Source organism: Paramormyrops kingsleyae, chromosome 20 (assembly GCF_048594095.1).
Source record: "Paramormyrops kingsleyae isolate MSU_618 chromosome 20, PKINGS_0.4, whole genome shotgun sequence".
NCBI lineage: Eukaryota > Metazoa > Chordata > Actinopteri > Osteoglossiformes > Mormyridae > Paramormyrops > Paramormyrops kingsleyae.
Genome location: NC_132816.1, coordinates 22653240 through 22665814, shown reverse-complemented (window position 1 = coordinate 22665814; position 12575 = coordinate 22653240). Strand labels below are relative to the sequence as shown.

Genomic DNA, 12575 nt, shown 5'->3' with positions numbered 1-12575 from the left:
AGAGGATGCAGGAGGCTCAAAGGGAGTGGGAGAAGGCATAAGAGGCTCAGGGGGAGCGGGAGGAGGCATGAGGTTCTGGGGGAGCAGAAGGAGGCACAGGAGACTTGTGAGATATGTGGGGTACTGGCAGCTCCGTGATGCGTTGAGGAGGCTCTCTAACAAGCCACTGTGAAGGCTGATGCTGCCACAAGCACATTTGATGTGACACCACAAACAAGCAAAGCAATTCTCACAAGATCATAGAGGAGCTCACATTGGGAGCCCCTCCCCACCCTAACATCACACGGGCGTGACAGTTTACACAAAGGAGAAAAACAAAGCGCAATTCTGGATTCCTCCGCCGGTTGCATTTCTCCTCTCAGATTAAAGTGTGACGCTGATTTGCAGAGTCCATGCTAGGCTCCCACCACAGTACCCTGATTATGAGTCGCACATGCCCCATTCATAACCTATTCATGTGCCCCTCACATGCCCGTCTCATACCCTACTCATGCCCCTCTCCTGCCCCTCACATGCCCCTCTCATGCCGTGTTCATGCCCCGCTCATGGTTCAGCTGCTCTGACTTTGCTTGCCAAACCAGAGGACCAGTGTCAAGGAAATTCATTCTTAATGCGCCGGATTGGCTGATGAATACATCTAAGTGAATACATCTAAGTGGCCTAAATTTTATTCTTTTTTCACAGTGAGATCTGATCTGGGACACTGGAAAATAATTTGATGGAAATTCAAAAGTCCATTTGAATTTCAGAGGAGCGGGGTTGCCAGTTATTTACGGATCAGTGCGTCACTGGATATTCTGAAGTGGTGAGGAATGGCCTTGTATATCATAACAAACACAAACAGAGAAAACGCCAAAATCCCCAACATGCTACACAGCTTCTGGTTTGGGTAGGGGTTAAGGTTGTCCTTCTTAGGATTAGGGTTATGCCCATAGAAATGAATGGACGGTCCCCACAAATGTGTGTGTGTGTGTGTGTGTGTATGTCTGTGTATACATTTGTAAGGGAGAAGAATTATTGGCTGTGTTTCTTGAGGTAACTGACTCTGATTGGCTGTGCTTTTCTGTGTGACTAAATCTTGGTTTTGCTTCTTGTTGTGACTGACTGTGCAAGAGAGAGTGATTCGTTGTCATCAGATGAAAAATGACTCGGAATCAGCTGGTAAAACCCATGTTGACATCATGCCCTCAAACAAAAGATAAATGGAAGTTTAAGCACGGCAACATCGTAAAGCCCTGAGCAGAAACCCACACGGTTCCCCCTCCAGGTGCCCGCTCTCCTCACCGGACCCCCCCCCACACACCCCCACACACACAACTCTCCCTCCAGGTGCCTGCTCTCCTCACCGGACCCCCCCCCCCCACACACACACACAACTCTCCCTCCCGGTGCCCGCTCTCCTCACCGGACCCCCCCCCCCACACACACACAACTCTCCCTCCAGTTGCCCGCTCTCCTCACCGGACCCCCCCCACACACCCCCACACACACAACTCTCCCTCCAGGTGCCCGCTCTCCTCACCGGACCCCCCCCCTACACACACACACACACACACACACACAACTCTCCCTCCCGGTGCCCGCTCTCCTCACCGGACCCCCCCCCCCCCACACACAACTCTCCCTCCAGTTGCCCGCACTCCTCACCGGATCCCCCCCATACACCCCCACACACACAACTCTCCCTCCAGGTGCCCGCTCTCCTCACCGGACCCCCCCCACACACCCCCACACACACAACTCTCCCTCCAGATGCCCGCTCTCCTCACCGGACCCCCCCACACGGCTGTCCCTCCAGGTGCCCGCTCTCCTCATCGGACCCCCCCACACGGCTGTCCCTCCAGGTGCCCGCTCTCCTCACCGGACCCCCCCACACGGCTGTCCCTCCAGGTGCCCCCTCTCCTCACCGGACCCCCCCACACGGCTGTCCCTCCAGGTGCCCGCTCTCCTCACCGGACCCTCCCACACGGCTGTCCCTCCCGGTGCCCGCTCTCCTCATTGGACCCCCCCACACGGCTGTCCCTCCAGGTGCCCGCTCTCCTCACCGGACCCCCCCACACGGCTGTCCCTCCCGGTGCCCGCTCTCCTCACCGGATCCCCCCCACACGGCTCTCCCTCCATGTGCCCGCTCTCCTCACCGGACCCCCCCACACGGCTGTCCCTCCAGGTGCCCGCTCTCCTCACCGGACCCCCCCACATGGCTGTCCCTCCAGGTGCCCGCTCTCCTCACCGGACCCCCCCACACGGCTGTCCCTCCCGGTGCCCGCTCTCCTCACTGGATCCCCTGTCCCAGTGAGCTGTCCCTCGGTGTGGATGCCCCCCCCCCAATCCTGCTGAGTGGCAGTAGCGGTGGTGGGCTGGTGTGAAGCTGAGCCCCGCTGTGTGCTATGAGCTGTGAGCCCCGTCACGTCCTGCCTCCCAGCATGGCAGTGCCGCACAGCCCCGGCCCACATCGATCGGCATGTCTGCGCTAATAGGGCCGCTCTGCTCGTGCTGAAAAGCTTCGGCGACGTGCCTGACTGGCGCTGCCACTGGCGCCCCCCCCCGGGCTGATTCCCCACTGTGCGCTGCGCTCTAATTGCACACTGCAGCACAGAAATATCAATCGCCTATTAAAGAACAACAGAGCAGTTTGGGATGATTGTTAATCTCATTCTTCAAAGGAATCTGAGAGGACAGCAATATTTTTCTCTTGTTAGGATCTCTTGAGCTGTACTTAATCTTTCCAGCTCTGAAAAAAAATCTGAAACAAACCTGATATTGGTACTAGCCTGAGACAGAGAGTGACCCTGTGTGGCCCCCCGTTGCCCTGTGTGGGCCCCCCATGCTTAAAATCCAGACACAACCACAGGTACATGTCTACAGACCTACAAACAGAAGTACTGATGCACAAGCAGGCATGACTGGGCGCAAATAAACACAAACATGCTGACGGAGATAAACAGTCACTTTTTAGTGTTCATTACTACTTCTCAACATCCTGCACAGTAGACTGGATGAACAAAACTGAGCTGTGCTAAGCTACAAGATTACATTATACAAAGAGACCACAATTATGCTAAGCTATGAGACTCCTTTATACAAACAGACCTAAGCTATGCTAAGCTACGAGACTCCATTATACAAACAGACCTGAGCTATGCTAAGCTACGAGACTCCATTATACAAACAGACCTGAGCTATGCTAAGCTACGAGACTCCATTATACAAACAGACCTGAGCTATGCTAAGCTACGAGACTCCATTATACAAACACACCTGAGCTATGCTAAGCTACGAGACTCCATTATACAAATAGACCTGAGCTATACTAAGCTACGAGACTCCATTATACAAACAGACCTGAGCTATGCTAAGCTACGAGACTCCATTATACAAACAGACCTGAGCTATGCTAAGCTACGAGACTCCATTATACAAACAGACCTGAGCTATGCTAAGCTACGAGACTCCATTATACAAACAGACCTGAGCTATGCTAAGCTACGAGACTCCATTATACAAACAGACCTGAGCTATACTAAGCTACGAGACTCCATTATACAAACAGACCTGAGCTATGCTAAGCTACGAGACTCCATTATTACGGTCTCATTTTCCTATACAACATTCTGCCCCTGTTATTTCCTCACATCATCTTTATGTTACTTTATTGCCCTTTGATGGTGATTCCTTTTTACATAGTGTGTTGAAACACGGTCATACATTTCAGCCTGACAGGTGATGCTGATGGTTCCAGATAGACCCAAATCTTGGCACAGGGCACCACACCTTTAGGGCTTTCCAATCCCTACATCAAGCCATGTAAAACACCCCACCAAACAGTGATGAGCAGAGACCAGTGCTGTTTTAATGGAAATGACAGTGCCACCTACTGGGACACTCTATTTACTGTGACTTTGTAAAGAAACCGTAGAGTTCAGACACAACGCGCCCACTTCTGGGGTCACCTCGGGTTTAACCCCCATTTGTCAACTAACTGTGTTAAGCAGAGTCAACGTACACTTTGCCCCTCAGTGCCCGAGTGTCCCTGTGACATGGCACTACAAGCTCCCCCCAAGCGCCCCCCAACCCCCCCTACCTGAGATGATGGGAGCCAGGCGAAAAATATCAGAGAGACGGCTGTTCATGGGCTCGTATGGGGAGTCCTCCAAGAAGTCGTTTCCTGAGCAGGAAGACACCGAAGTGAGCAGGGACACAACAGCACTGGGGTGTGTGCGTGTCTGGGTGGTGTGTGGAGAATGTGCTGTATGTGTGGTGTGTGGAGAGTGTACTGTATGTGTGGTGTGTGGAGAGTGTACTGTATGTGTGGTGTGTGGAGAGTGTGCTGTATGTGTGGTGTGTGGAGAGTGTGCTGTATGTGTGGTGTGTGGAGAGTGTGCTGTATGTGTGGTGTGTGGAGAGTGTACTGTATGTGTGGTGTGTGGAGAGTGTGCTGTATGTGTGGTGTGTGGAGAGTGTACTGTATGTGTGGTGTGTGGAGAGTGTACTGTATGTGTGGTGTGTGGAGAGTGTGCTGTATGTGTGGTGTGGAGAGTGTGCTGTATGTGTGGTGTGTGGAGAGTGTGCTGTATGTGTGGTGTGTGGAGAGTGTACTGTATGTGTGGTGTGTGGAGAGTGTACTGTATGTGCGTGTGTATGGAGAGTGTGCTTTGTGTGTGTGGTATGGGGAGAGTCTGTTTTGTGTGGGGGAGGTGTAGAGAGTGTTCTGTGTGTGTGTGTGGAGAGTGTGCTGTGTGTGTGGTGTGTGCTTTGTGAGGAGGGGAGTGTGTGCTGTGTGTGGGGGGTTGTGTAGAGATTGTTGTGTATGTGTGTGTGCAGTGTGGAGAGTGTGCTTTCTTGTGGGGGGTATTGAGAGTTTGCTGTGTGTGTGTGGGGGGGTGTGCTGCACGTGTGTGTGTGTGGAGAGTTCTGTGTGTGGGGGGATTTGTGTATGTAAAGAGTGTGCTGTGTGTGTGGGGTGTGGGGGTGTGTGTGGAGAGTATGCTGTGTGTGGGGTGTGGGCATATGTGGGGGGTGTGGAGTGTGCTGCGTGAGTGAGTGGGGGTGTGTGGAGAGTGTGCAGTGTATGCATGTGCGGAGTGTGTGTGTGGAGAGTGTGATGTGTGTGTATGCCCAATATGATACGCTTTTATGGAGTTCAAAACCTCTAATGGCACCTCTGGGAGACTGTGTTGTGTGTGTGGTTGTAGAGTGAGCTGTATGTACAGTTGGAATAATAATTCTTACATAGAATACATAAGTTGTGTGCAGTGTATGCCATGTGTACAGTTAAGAGTGTGTGGTGGGTGTATGCCGTGGGTGCGAATGGAGTGTGTGTGCAGCGTATGCTGTGGGTGTGGTTAGAGTGTGTGTACAGTGTATGCCGTGTGCGTGGTTGGAGTGTGTGTGCAGTGTATGCCGTGTGTGCAGTTAGAGTGTATGTGCAGTGTATGCCGTGTATGCAGTTAGAGTGTATGTGCAGTGTATGCCGTGTGTGCAGTTAGAGTGTGTGTGCAGTGTATGCCGTGTGTGCAGTTAGAGTGTGTGTGCAGCGTATGCTGTGGGTGCGGTTAGAGTGTGTGTGCAGCGTATGCTGTGGGTGCGGTTAGAGTGTGTGTGCAGCGTATGCTGTGGGTGCGGTTAGAGTGTGTGCAGTGTTGGCAGTGTGCGTGGTTGGAGTGTGTGTGCAGCGTATGCTGTGTGTGTGGCTGATCCTTGTAAATATTTTTGCATGCACATGAAGAATAAACTTAATATATACTTTAGAAAATGCATTCCACCATATTTTATAGACTAACGAAATTTGTCACAATTTTACACCTATCAAACATATTCAAAAACAAACTAAATCCGCCGTATTTGAATTCTTTCTCATATTTATTTATCTTTAACTAAACGTCTTGTACGCTGCCATTTTCTTACCGGGCTTCGTCCCCGTCTCTGTGTATCTGAGCGCCAGTTACCCTGTTGACACAGACTATAAATCCGAGCTGCATAAATCATTCCCACTAGCTATGAAAGTAAATAAAAACCAGATTATTTCTAATTGAAATCCTTCGTTTTTAAGGCCCTTGTACGATTATTTACAGCATATATTTTACGTCCAGGAAACAAACCGCAACGTTTTCTTCCCGTTTTTAGTCTACTAGTATTTTTCAATTTTTATTGATCAATATAAGTGTACATCGGCTATATTCTTTAAAAGTAAATATATTAATTTAATACACAATTACTTGGTGCTATTTTAGATTACTTGTTCAGACTAATTCTTTATAATGTAGGCCTCTATAAAGAGAGGCCTAAATCATACAATTTTGATGTTAATATTAATCTTAACTACCATTAAAATAAAAATTGCAAAAAAAAGAAAAAAACGGCAGTTGAATGCGTATAAACGCGTTAAAGGGCTTGTGTGAGATTGTCAAAGCTACTTCACACATGCAATTCGTATTTCTGTAACGGTGCTGTCCGTATATCTGTGATTCGGGGTAAACTTACTGTCCGTTAGTAGGTGACAGCCCTAAATGACGGACGGTAATTAAATAGAAGGAGGTTTTTTACGGGTCTTATAAGTCTCTCGGCCGTGAATCTTAACGTAATCTCCTAACGTATAATACACGCATAAGCTGAGGGGGAAGCTGCTGATAACGGTCTCGCCGCACGCACGGGAGACCTGCGCTCCACGCTATTACAGCCGAATAGGTCATTAGCCGTAAGTCCACGGCGAAGCGCTCTCCCTGTCACTGTTTAAACGACACTTTAACATTCCCCGTCGCAAAGGCGAATATTAAAATGACTTATGCCGCTTGTGATACACGTATCAGGCACAGCAGCTGGGAAATAGTCCAGGCTCCTACCCTGTAGACTCTGATAGAAGCCCCAATAAATGCGCAAGCAGTTCTTCTCCTTCTTCATGCCCCTTTTGCACCTGCAGTTGTACAGGGGGCTTTGCTTGAGGGCCTCCATGGCGCTGCGACACTCGTCCTGCGCCTCCAGTCCCGGTACCACGCTGAAGTTGCCCTCCTTCCCAGCAACGCACTGCCTCATTGTCCGGTACTTGGAGCTGCACGCCGGCTCCCTCAGACACAGATCGCTGGCTCTGACACAGTCCAGCCGGTTCGACCGGGAGAAAACGCTTTCGTCCGCAGACAGCAATACTTCTGAGGATTTAAAAAAAAAAAATGCGATTTTCACGATTAAGTGCGACATTCCGTAATAGCAAAATATTGGCATTTGTTACTTTTTGTATTATGTTTAAATTAGGGTAATAAAGAACAAATTGCGGGATTATTAGTTCAACACATAAAGGAAAGCATGAACTGAGAAAAAAAAATCCGTTTTCAAAACTACGTTTTTCACAGTTTTAAAGCACAGGTTAAAATAAGTTGCAAATAAACTGCATTTGTAGAATCTGTACGCTATTTCTTACGCATGAAAACAGCTGCTTATGTTAAGTAAAGAATGCGTCTAACTGCGTCTATAACACATTAATCTGTCATATTTACTTTGAAATATTTCTCAAGCCCAATCGGTTTAATGAAAATCCCGGATTTGAAGACTATAAATAACAGTTCTCTTATTGTTTTCATATGCCCTTTTAACGTCTCACATCTGCACCGATCATTATTATAAATATTCTTTTACTAGCCAATTTTAGTCTTTATTTTACGTAGGCTATATTCTCTCCCCTAATCAATTCAAATATTAACTTGGTCTGACTTCATGCATTTTTCTACTTACCCAACACAGGCAACAAGATGGATAAAGTTAGGAAGATCATCGCGTTATTGTCCGTGGGTTATTAAGACGTCGCAGGCTAGTTTTTAAAAGATTTTACGCAAGTTAAAATTTCGATTCCCCTGATAAATCCACTCGATTCGGAGTCAGATCCATGGAGGCAGCGCGAATAGGCAGACGGCACCGCATATACATCCAGTAGATTCCTAATGGATTTCTTCCTTTCCTAAATGTTGCCCAGTTTGAAATCAGCCACACAAAACAGCAGTCCGATGTACACTACGAGAACATGCGGGATGAGGAGGAGAAGGCAGTCAGCAGAGGAAGAGGCGTGTGAGACTGATGCGTCCGCTCCCTCGCGCAGTACCCCCACCAAGGAGCCGGGCAGCGCACATTGACGGCGCGCACCGAGCGTCCCTCACGCGATCATTACATTTCCAAATAGTACATAACAGGCAGTGCCCTCTTATACGCATTAAAACAGTGTGCTGCGTTTGGCGCTAGGGGTTTAGGCGGGATGCTGGGCTGCTTTGGCCGGTGTCTGCGGCGTTAAACTGGGAGAGGTGCGTACATCGGACGCATGATTCTCAGGTAGGACGAGGAAACACACGGGATCTTTTAAACTCTGTACTACGCATCACATAACTGGCAGTTTTACAGCCCGAGTGAAACATCTCAAATGAACTCACTTAGATTTAGTAAAGTCCAGTTTAAGTAACTTTCCCATTTATATAGAAAATCTGATAAACCCAAAATCCAGTAAACAACACTTGAAAACGGCTCTCTTTTATACTGCGTGATTTGGGTACACCGACACGACCGGCACGCTTTCCCAACCATGTACAAAACAAATCCTTCCGACAAGCCAAACACCATATTCGCCTTCCTAATGATTTCTACAAATAAACCGAATATTTCCTTCTTTGACAAATGGGAGATTACGCACGTACTGGCCGTCGGATAGAAAACGAGTAGCGTATCCAGAAAAAAATGTCCACTTGCTTACTGTGTGATTTTCCTCACCAAAAGTAGCATTATAATTTAGTGAATGTTATATTCTCCTACAAACTGCGTTTCAAATACCGTGCAGTTGAAACGGACAAATACAAAATACAGTGGCGCGCAGCAGACAAGCCCGAATGAAGTTATTTAAAATTAATAGACTTGGTTTAATTCGCATGGTAATTAATAGTGATGATGCCAGGGTAAACTCCTGCACAGAATAGAATATCTTTATTGTCACTGTACATGTTCTACTAAATATTCTGTGTGCAGACTATCCACCAATGCCACATATTAAAAAATAAAAATAGTGTAGCATGGTGACAGTCTGTCTAGCAAATGGCGAGAGATGGATTTAAGGAGGATGCTTGTCAGGCAGCAGTGCTCACCTCTTACCCTTCGGGTCACGTCGGTACAGACGCTAAGCCTGGGTAATACGAGCCGCGCGCCCGTGCGCCGCCTATTCGCGGAGAAATATGATCAGCGACCGCCGCCTGTCGACCGATAGGGGAACTTCTCTTCCGCAGCATTTGCGGACACTGTAGGATCTATTATAGCCACTAACAACACACGCTAAAAATTTAACCTCAATATAAGGGCTCCACTCGTAGTCGATTGGATACAAACTTATAATCTTCACCTTTCAATTAAACATAGATTGCGTGTATTCCTAAACAGAACGTACACAGTCTTTACATGCCACCCATTACAACTTTCTAAAATATTACGGACGTATTTTACAAATCATTGAACGTCTCTTGGTATGATGTGTGTACAGGGAGTCTCTCTCGCCGAAGCACTGGTAATTAAGGGTTAGCACGATCGCGGTGATGAATTAAACGTCATGCACATGAACGAAATGCAGTGTCTGGCAACTGAAACTGCGTGTTTCTGTCATGTCAGTTTGTTTCAGAAGATCTTGTTTCGTAGATGGTTTTTCTCAGAGGTGAAGACGATGAATTAATTGTATAAATTATATCATGTTTGAACGTGATACTAGTTAATTTAATTTATGTATATTTATATACGCATTAAAATGCTGTTATGGATAATGAATGGAACCACCATATTAGCTGAATTATGTGAGACATCTAAAGTATCCAAACTCAATGGATGGGATCAAATCACTGTAGGATTATATGCTCACTAAGAGACATGGCACTACTTACAGCAGAGGGGGACTAGAGAAACGCAGACGTCGAGTTTTAAAATAATTACCGTACGGCTTTCAAAAGCCGAGCTAAATCAAAGGTAAAATATATAAAATAGGCCTAATTAAAACCTGGTGGTAATTTTAAGACGAGCTCATAGTCTCGCGAATGTCGAAAGGCTTTTTCCACAATAACCATCAACTAGGCCTACTGCTAATGAACTTAAATTCTTATGCATTTGGCATTAATTTATCTTGATGATTTCGCATATAATATAACTGGCAACTTCCTGAAATTAAAAAACATAAAACCGAAACTTCATGAATGTCCTAAGTCAATAGTTTCTGTTAATTCTCCAAATGAATATCAAAATAATAAGGTAGGCTACTGACCATGGAAACAATTCTGTATTAAACCCTTAATGTGCTTCGTGGCCCCGAGTCAGCGGCGCTGTTCATCTCAGTCATGACATGGGACGGTGTCCCTGGATAGAACATTCCTTTGGAAAACCCTCATCCTCCAGTTTCATTTTTACGACCGCTCTAATTATACCGTTACCATTAGTTACCCCAAACTCCTTACATTACATTAACTTTTCACACAAAAAGGTGGCCAGACTGAATATTTTTTGGACCCGGGTCTGTGTGTGGAAGTATGAATGTGTCATGAGTCCGGGAGGCGCACAGTAATTAAGAGACTCGTGTTGTTTGCTCCGACGATTGTAACTCTCATTTATGGCGACTAGATTAATACTCCTGCGCCAAGAAACACGCTGAAGCGATATTAGGACGGGAATGAGAGCGCTGACACATGTGACGGTCCTTAGCAGCTGATTTATGCCACAACGGGAGCCGCTTCCTCAACAGCACGGCCACTCTGTTTAAGACAACGAGGATCAATCGCAGGCGTGACGGCAAAATCAATTGTTAATTTCCGCAGGATTACATTAGTTAAAATATATCCCTTTAAACTCACTTTTAAATCACGACCAGAAGCTGGATTCATTAAGCATCTGCAATATTGTTAGCAAATATTTGACGACACGTAGATGGTCTGGATCTGGAAAACTAATGAATAGTGATAAAAAAAAGACGGATGAAGGAATCTTTGGTGGCAGAGGCCGGCATAAAGCAGCCAAATCGTGTAAATTTTAATGAATTCTGTCCACCATTTGGATGGATTCCCTCGTAAGACCAACGGACGGCCTTACTATTTCCCGCAAGACGATGAACTACGGTAGGGTAGGCCTACATCTTATTCATTTCGAACTGATTACACATGCTGCTATTTATTTATGTGATGCTTTCTCCACTGGCACGTGTCACAAGTGGAAATCCCAGCGGAACCGGGGACCAACTGGTCGGACCATGAGGTAAAAACCCTTATTAAAAGTATTGGTATTCTGCTGTGTGGCTGCTGTTCATAAAATAAACCATTTCAGTAGTTTGAACCCCCTGTGATATTTCCATGGATGGGTTTGTTTTTTCCACTCAAAATCTACAATAATAATAATAATAATAATAATAATAATAATAATAATAATAATGGCCTTGTGCCACCAATCAATTAAGTACATCCCTACCAAATATTTAGTAAAAATACAATGTATAAATTAATTATGTGGTCAACCATTCACTTACCTACATTTAGGGGTGCAGAAAAGGCGGGGACATAAGATCTTTTATTGGTCTGGGTTGGGGCCAAAAATCTCTAACAACATCACTGCCGTCTGACAGATGGCATCTCTTAATCCCCCCTCCCCCTTCCCTCATCATTCCCAGGGTAATCTGGCTAATGAGGGAGCTTCATCCATCAGATGGCATCTCTCAATCCCCCCTCCCCCTTCCCTCATCATTCCCAGGGTAATCTGGCCAATGAGGGAGCTTCATCTGTCAAATGGCATCTCTTAATCCCCCTCCCCCTTCCCTCATCATTCCCAGGGTAATCTGGCTAATGAGGGAGCTTCATCCATCAGATGGCATCTCTTAATCCCCCCTCCCCCTTCCCTCATCATTCCCAGGGTAATCTGGCTAATGAGGGAGCTTCATCCATCAGATGGCATCTCTTAATCCCCCCTCCCCCTTCCCTCATCATTCCCAGGGTAATCTGGCTAATGAGGGAGCTTCATCCATCAGATGGCATCTCTTAATCCCCCCTCCCCCTTCCCTCATCATTCCCAGGGTAATCTGGCCAATGAGGGAGCTTCATCTGTCAAATGGCATCTCTTAATCCCCCCTCCCCCTTTCCTCATCATTCCCAGGGTAATCTGGCCAATGAGGGAGCTTCATCCATCAGATGGCATCTCTTAATCCCCCCTCCCCCTTCCCTCATCATTCCCACTGTAATCTGGCCAATAAGAGAGCTTCATCCATCAGATGGCATCTCTTAATCCCCCCTCCCCCTTCCCTCATCATTCCCAGTGTAATCTGGCCAATAAGAGAGCTTCATCCATCAGATGGCATCTCTTAATCCCCCCTCCCCCTTCCCTCATCATTCCCAGTGTAATCTGGCCAATGAGGGAGCTTCATCCATCAGATGGCATCTCTTAATCCCCCTCCTTCCCTCATCATTCCCAGGGTAATCTGGCGAATGAGGGAGCTTCATCCATCAGATGGAATCTCTTAATCCCCCCCTTCCCTCATCATTCCCAGTGTAATCTGGCCAATAAGAGAGCTTCATCCATCAGATGGCATCTCTTAATCC

General features: G+C 47.0%; 1 protein-coding gene across 1 annotated transcript in view; it reads right to left on the bottom strand.

The window, feature by feature from the left end:
• Positions 1–8837, bottom strand: part of gfra1b (gdnf family receptor alpha 1b) — a 40729-nt gene extending 31892 nt beyond the window's left edge. The window contains exons 1-3 of the mRNA XM_023797031.2: positions 7723–8837; positions 6840–7142; positions 4082–4165 (exon numbers count right to left, since the gene is read on the bottom strand). Coding sequence (XP_023652799.1) covers positions 4082–4165; positions 6840–7142; positions 7723–7762 — 427 coding nt within the window. The 5' untranslated portion in view covers positions 7763–8837. The remainder of the gene's footprint in view (positions 1–4081; positions 4166–6839; positions 7143–7722) is intronic.
• Between the last annotated feature and the right edge of the window lie 3738 nt (positions 8838–12575).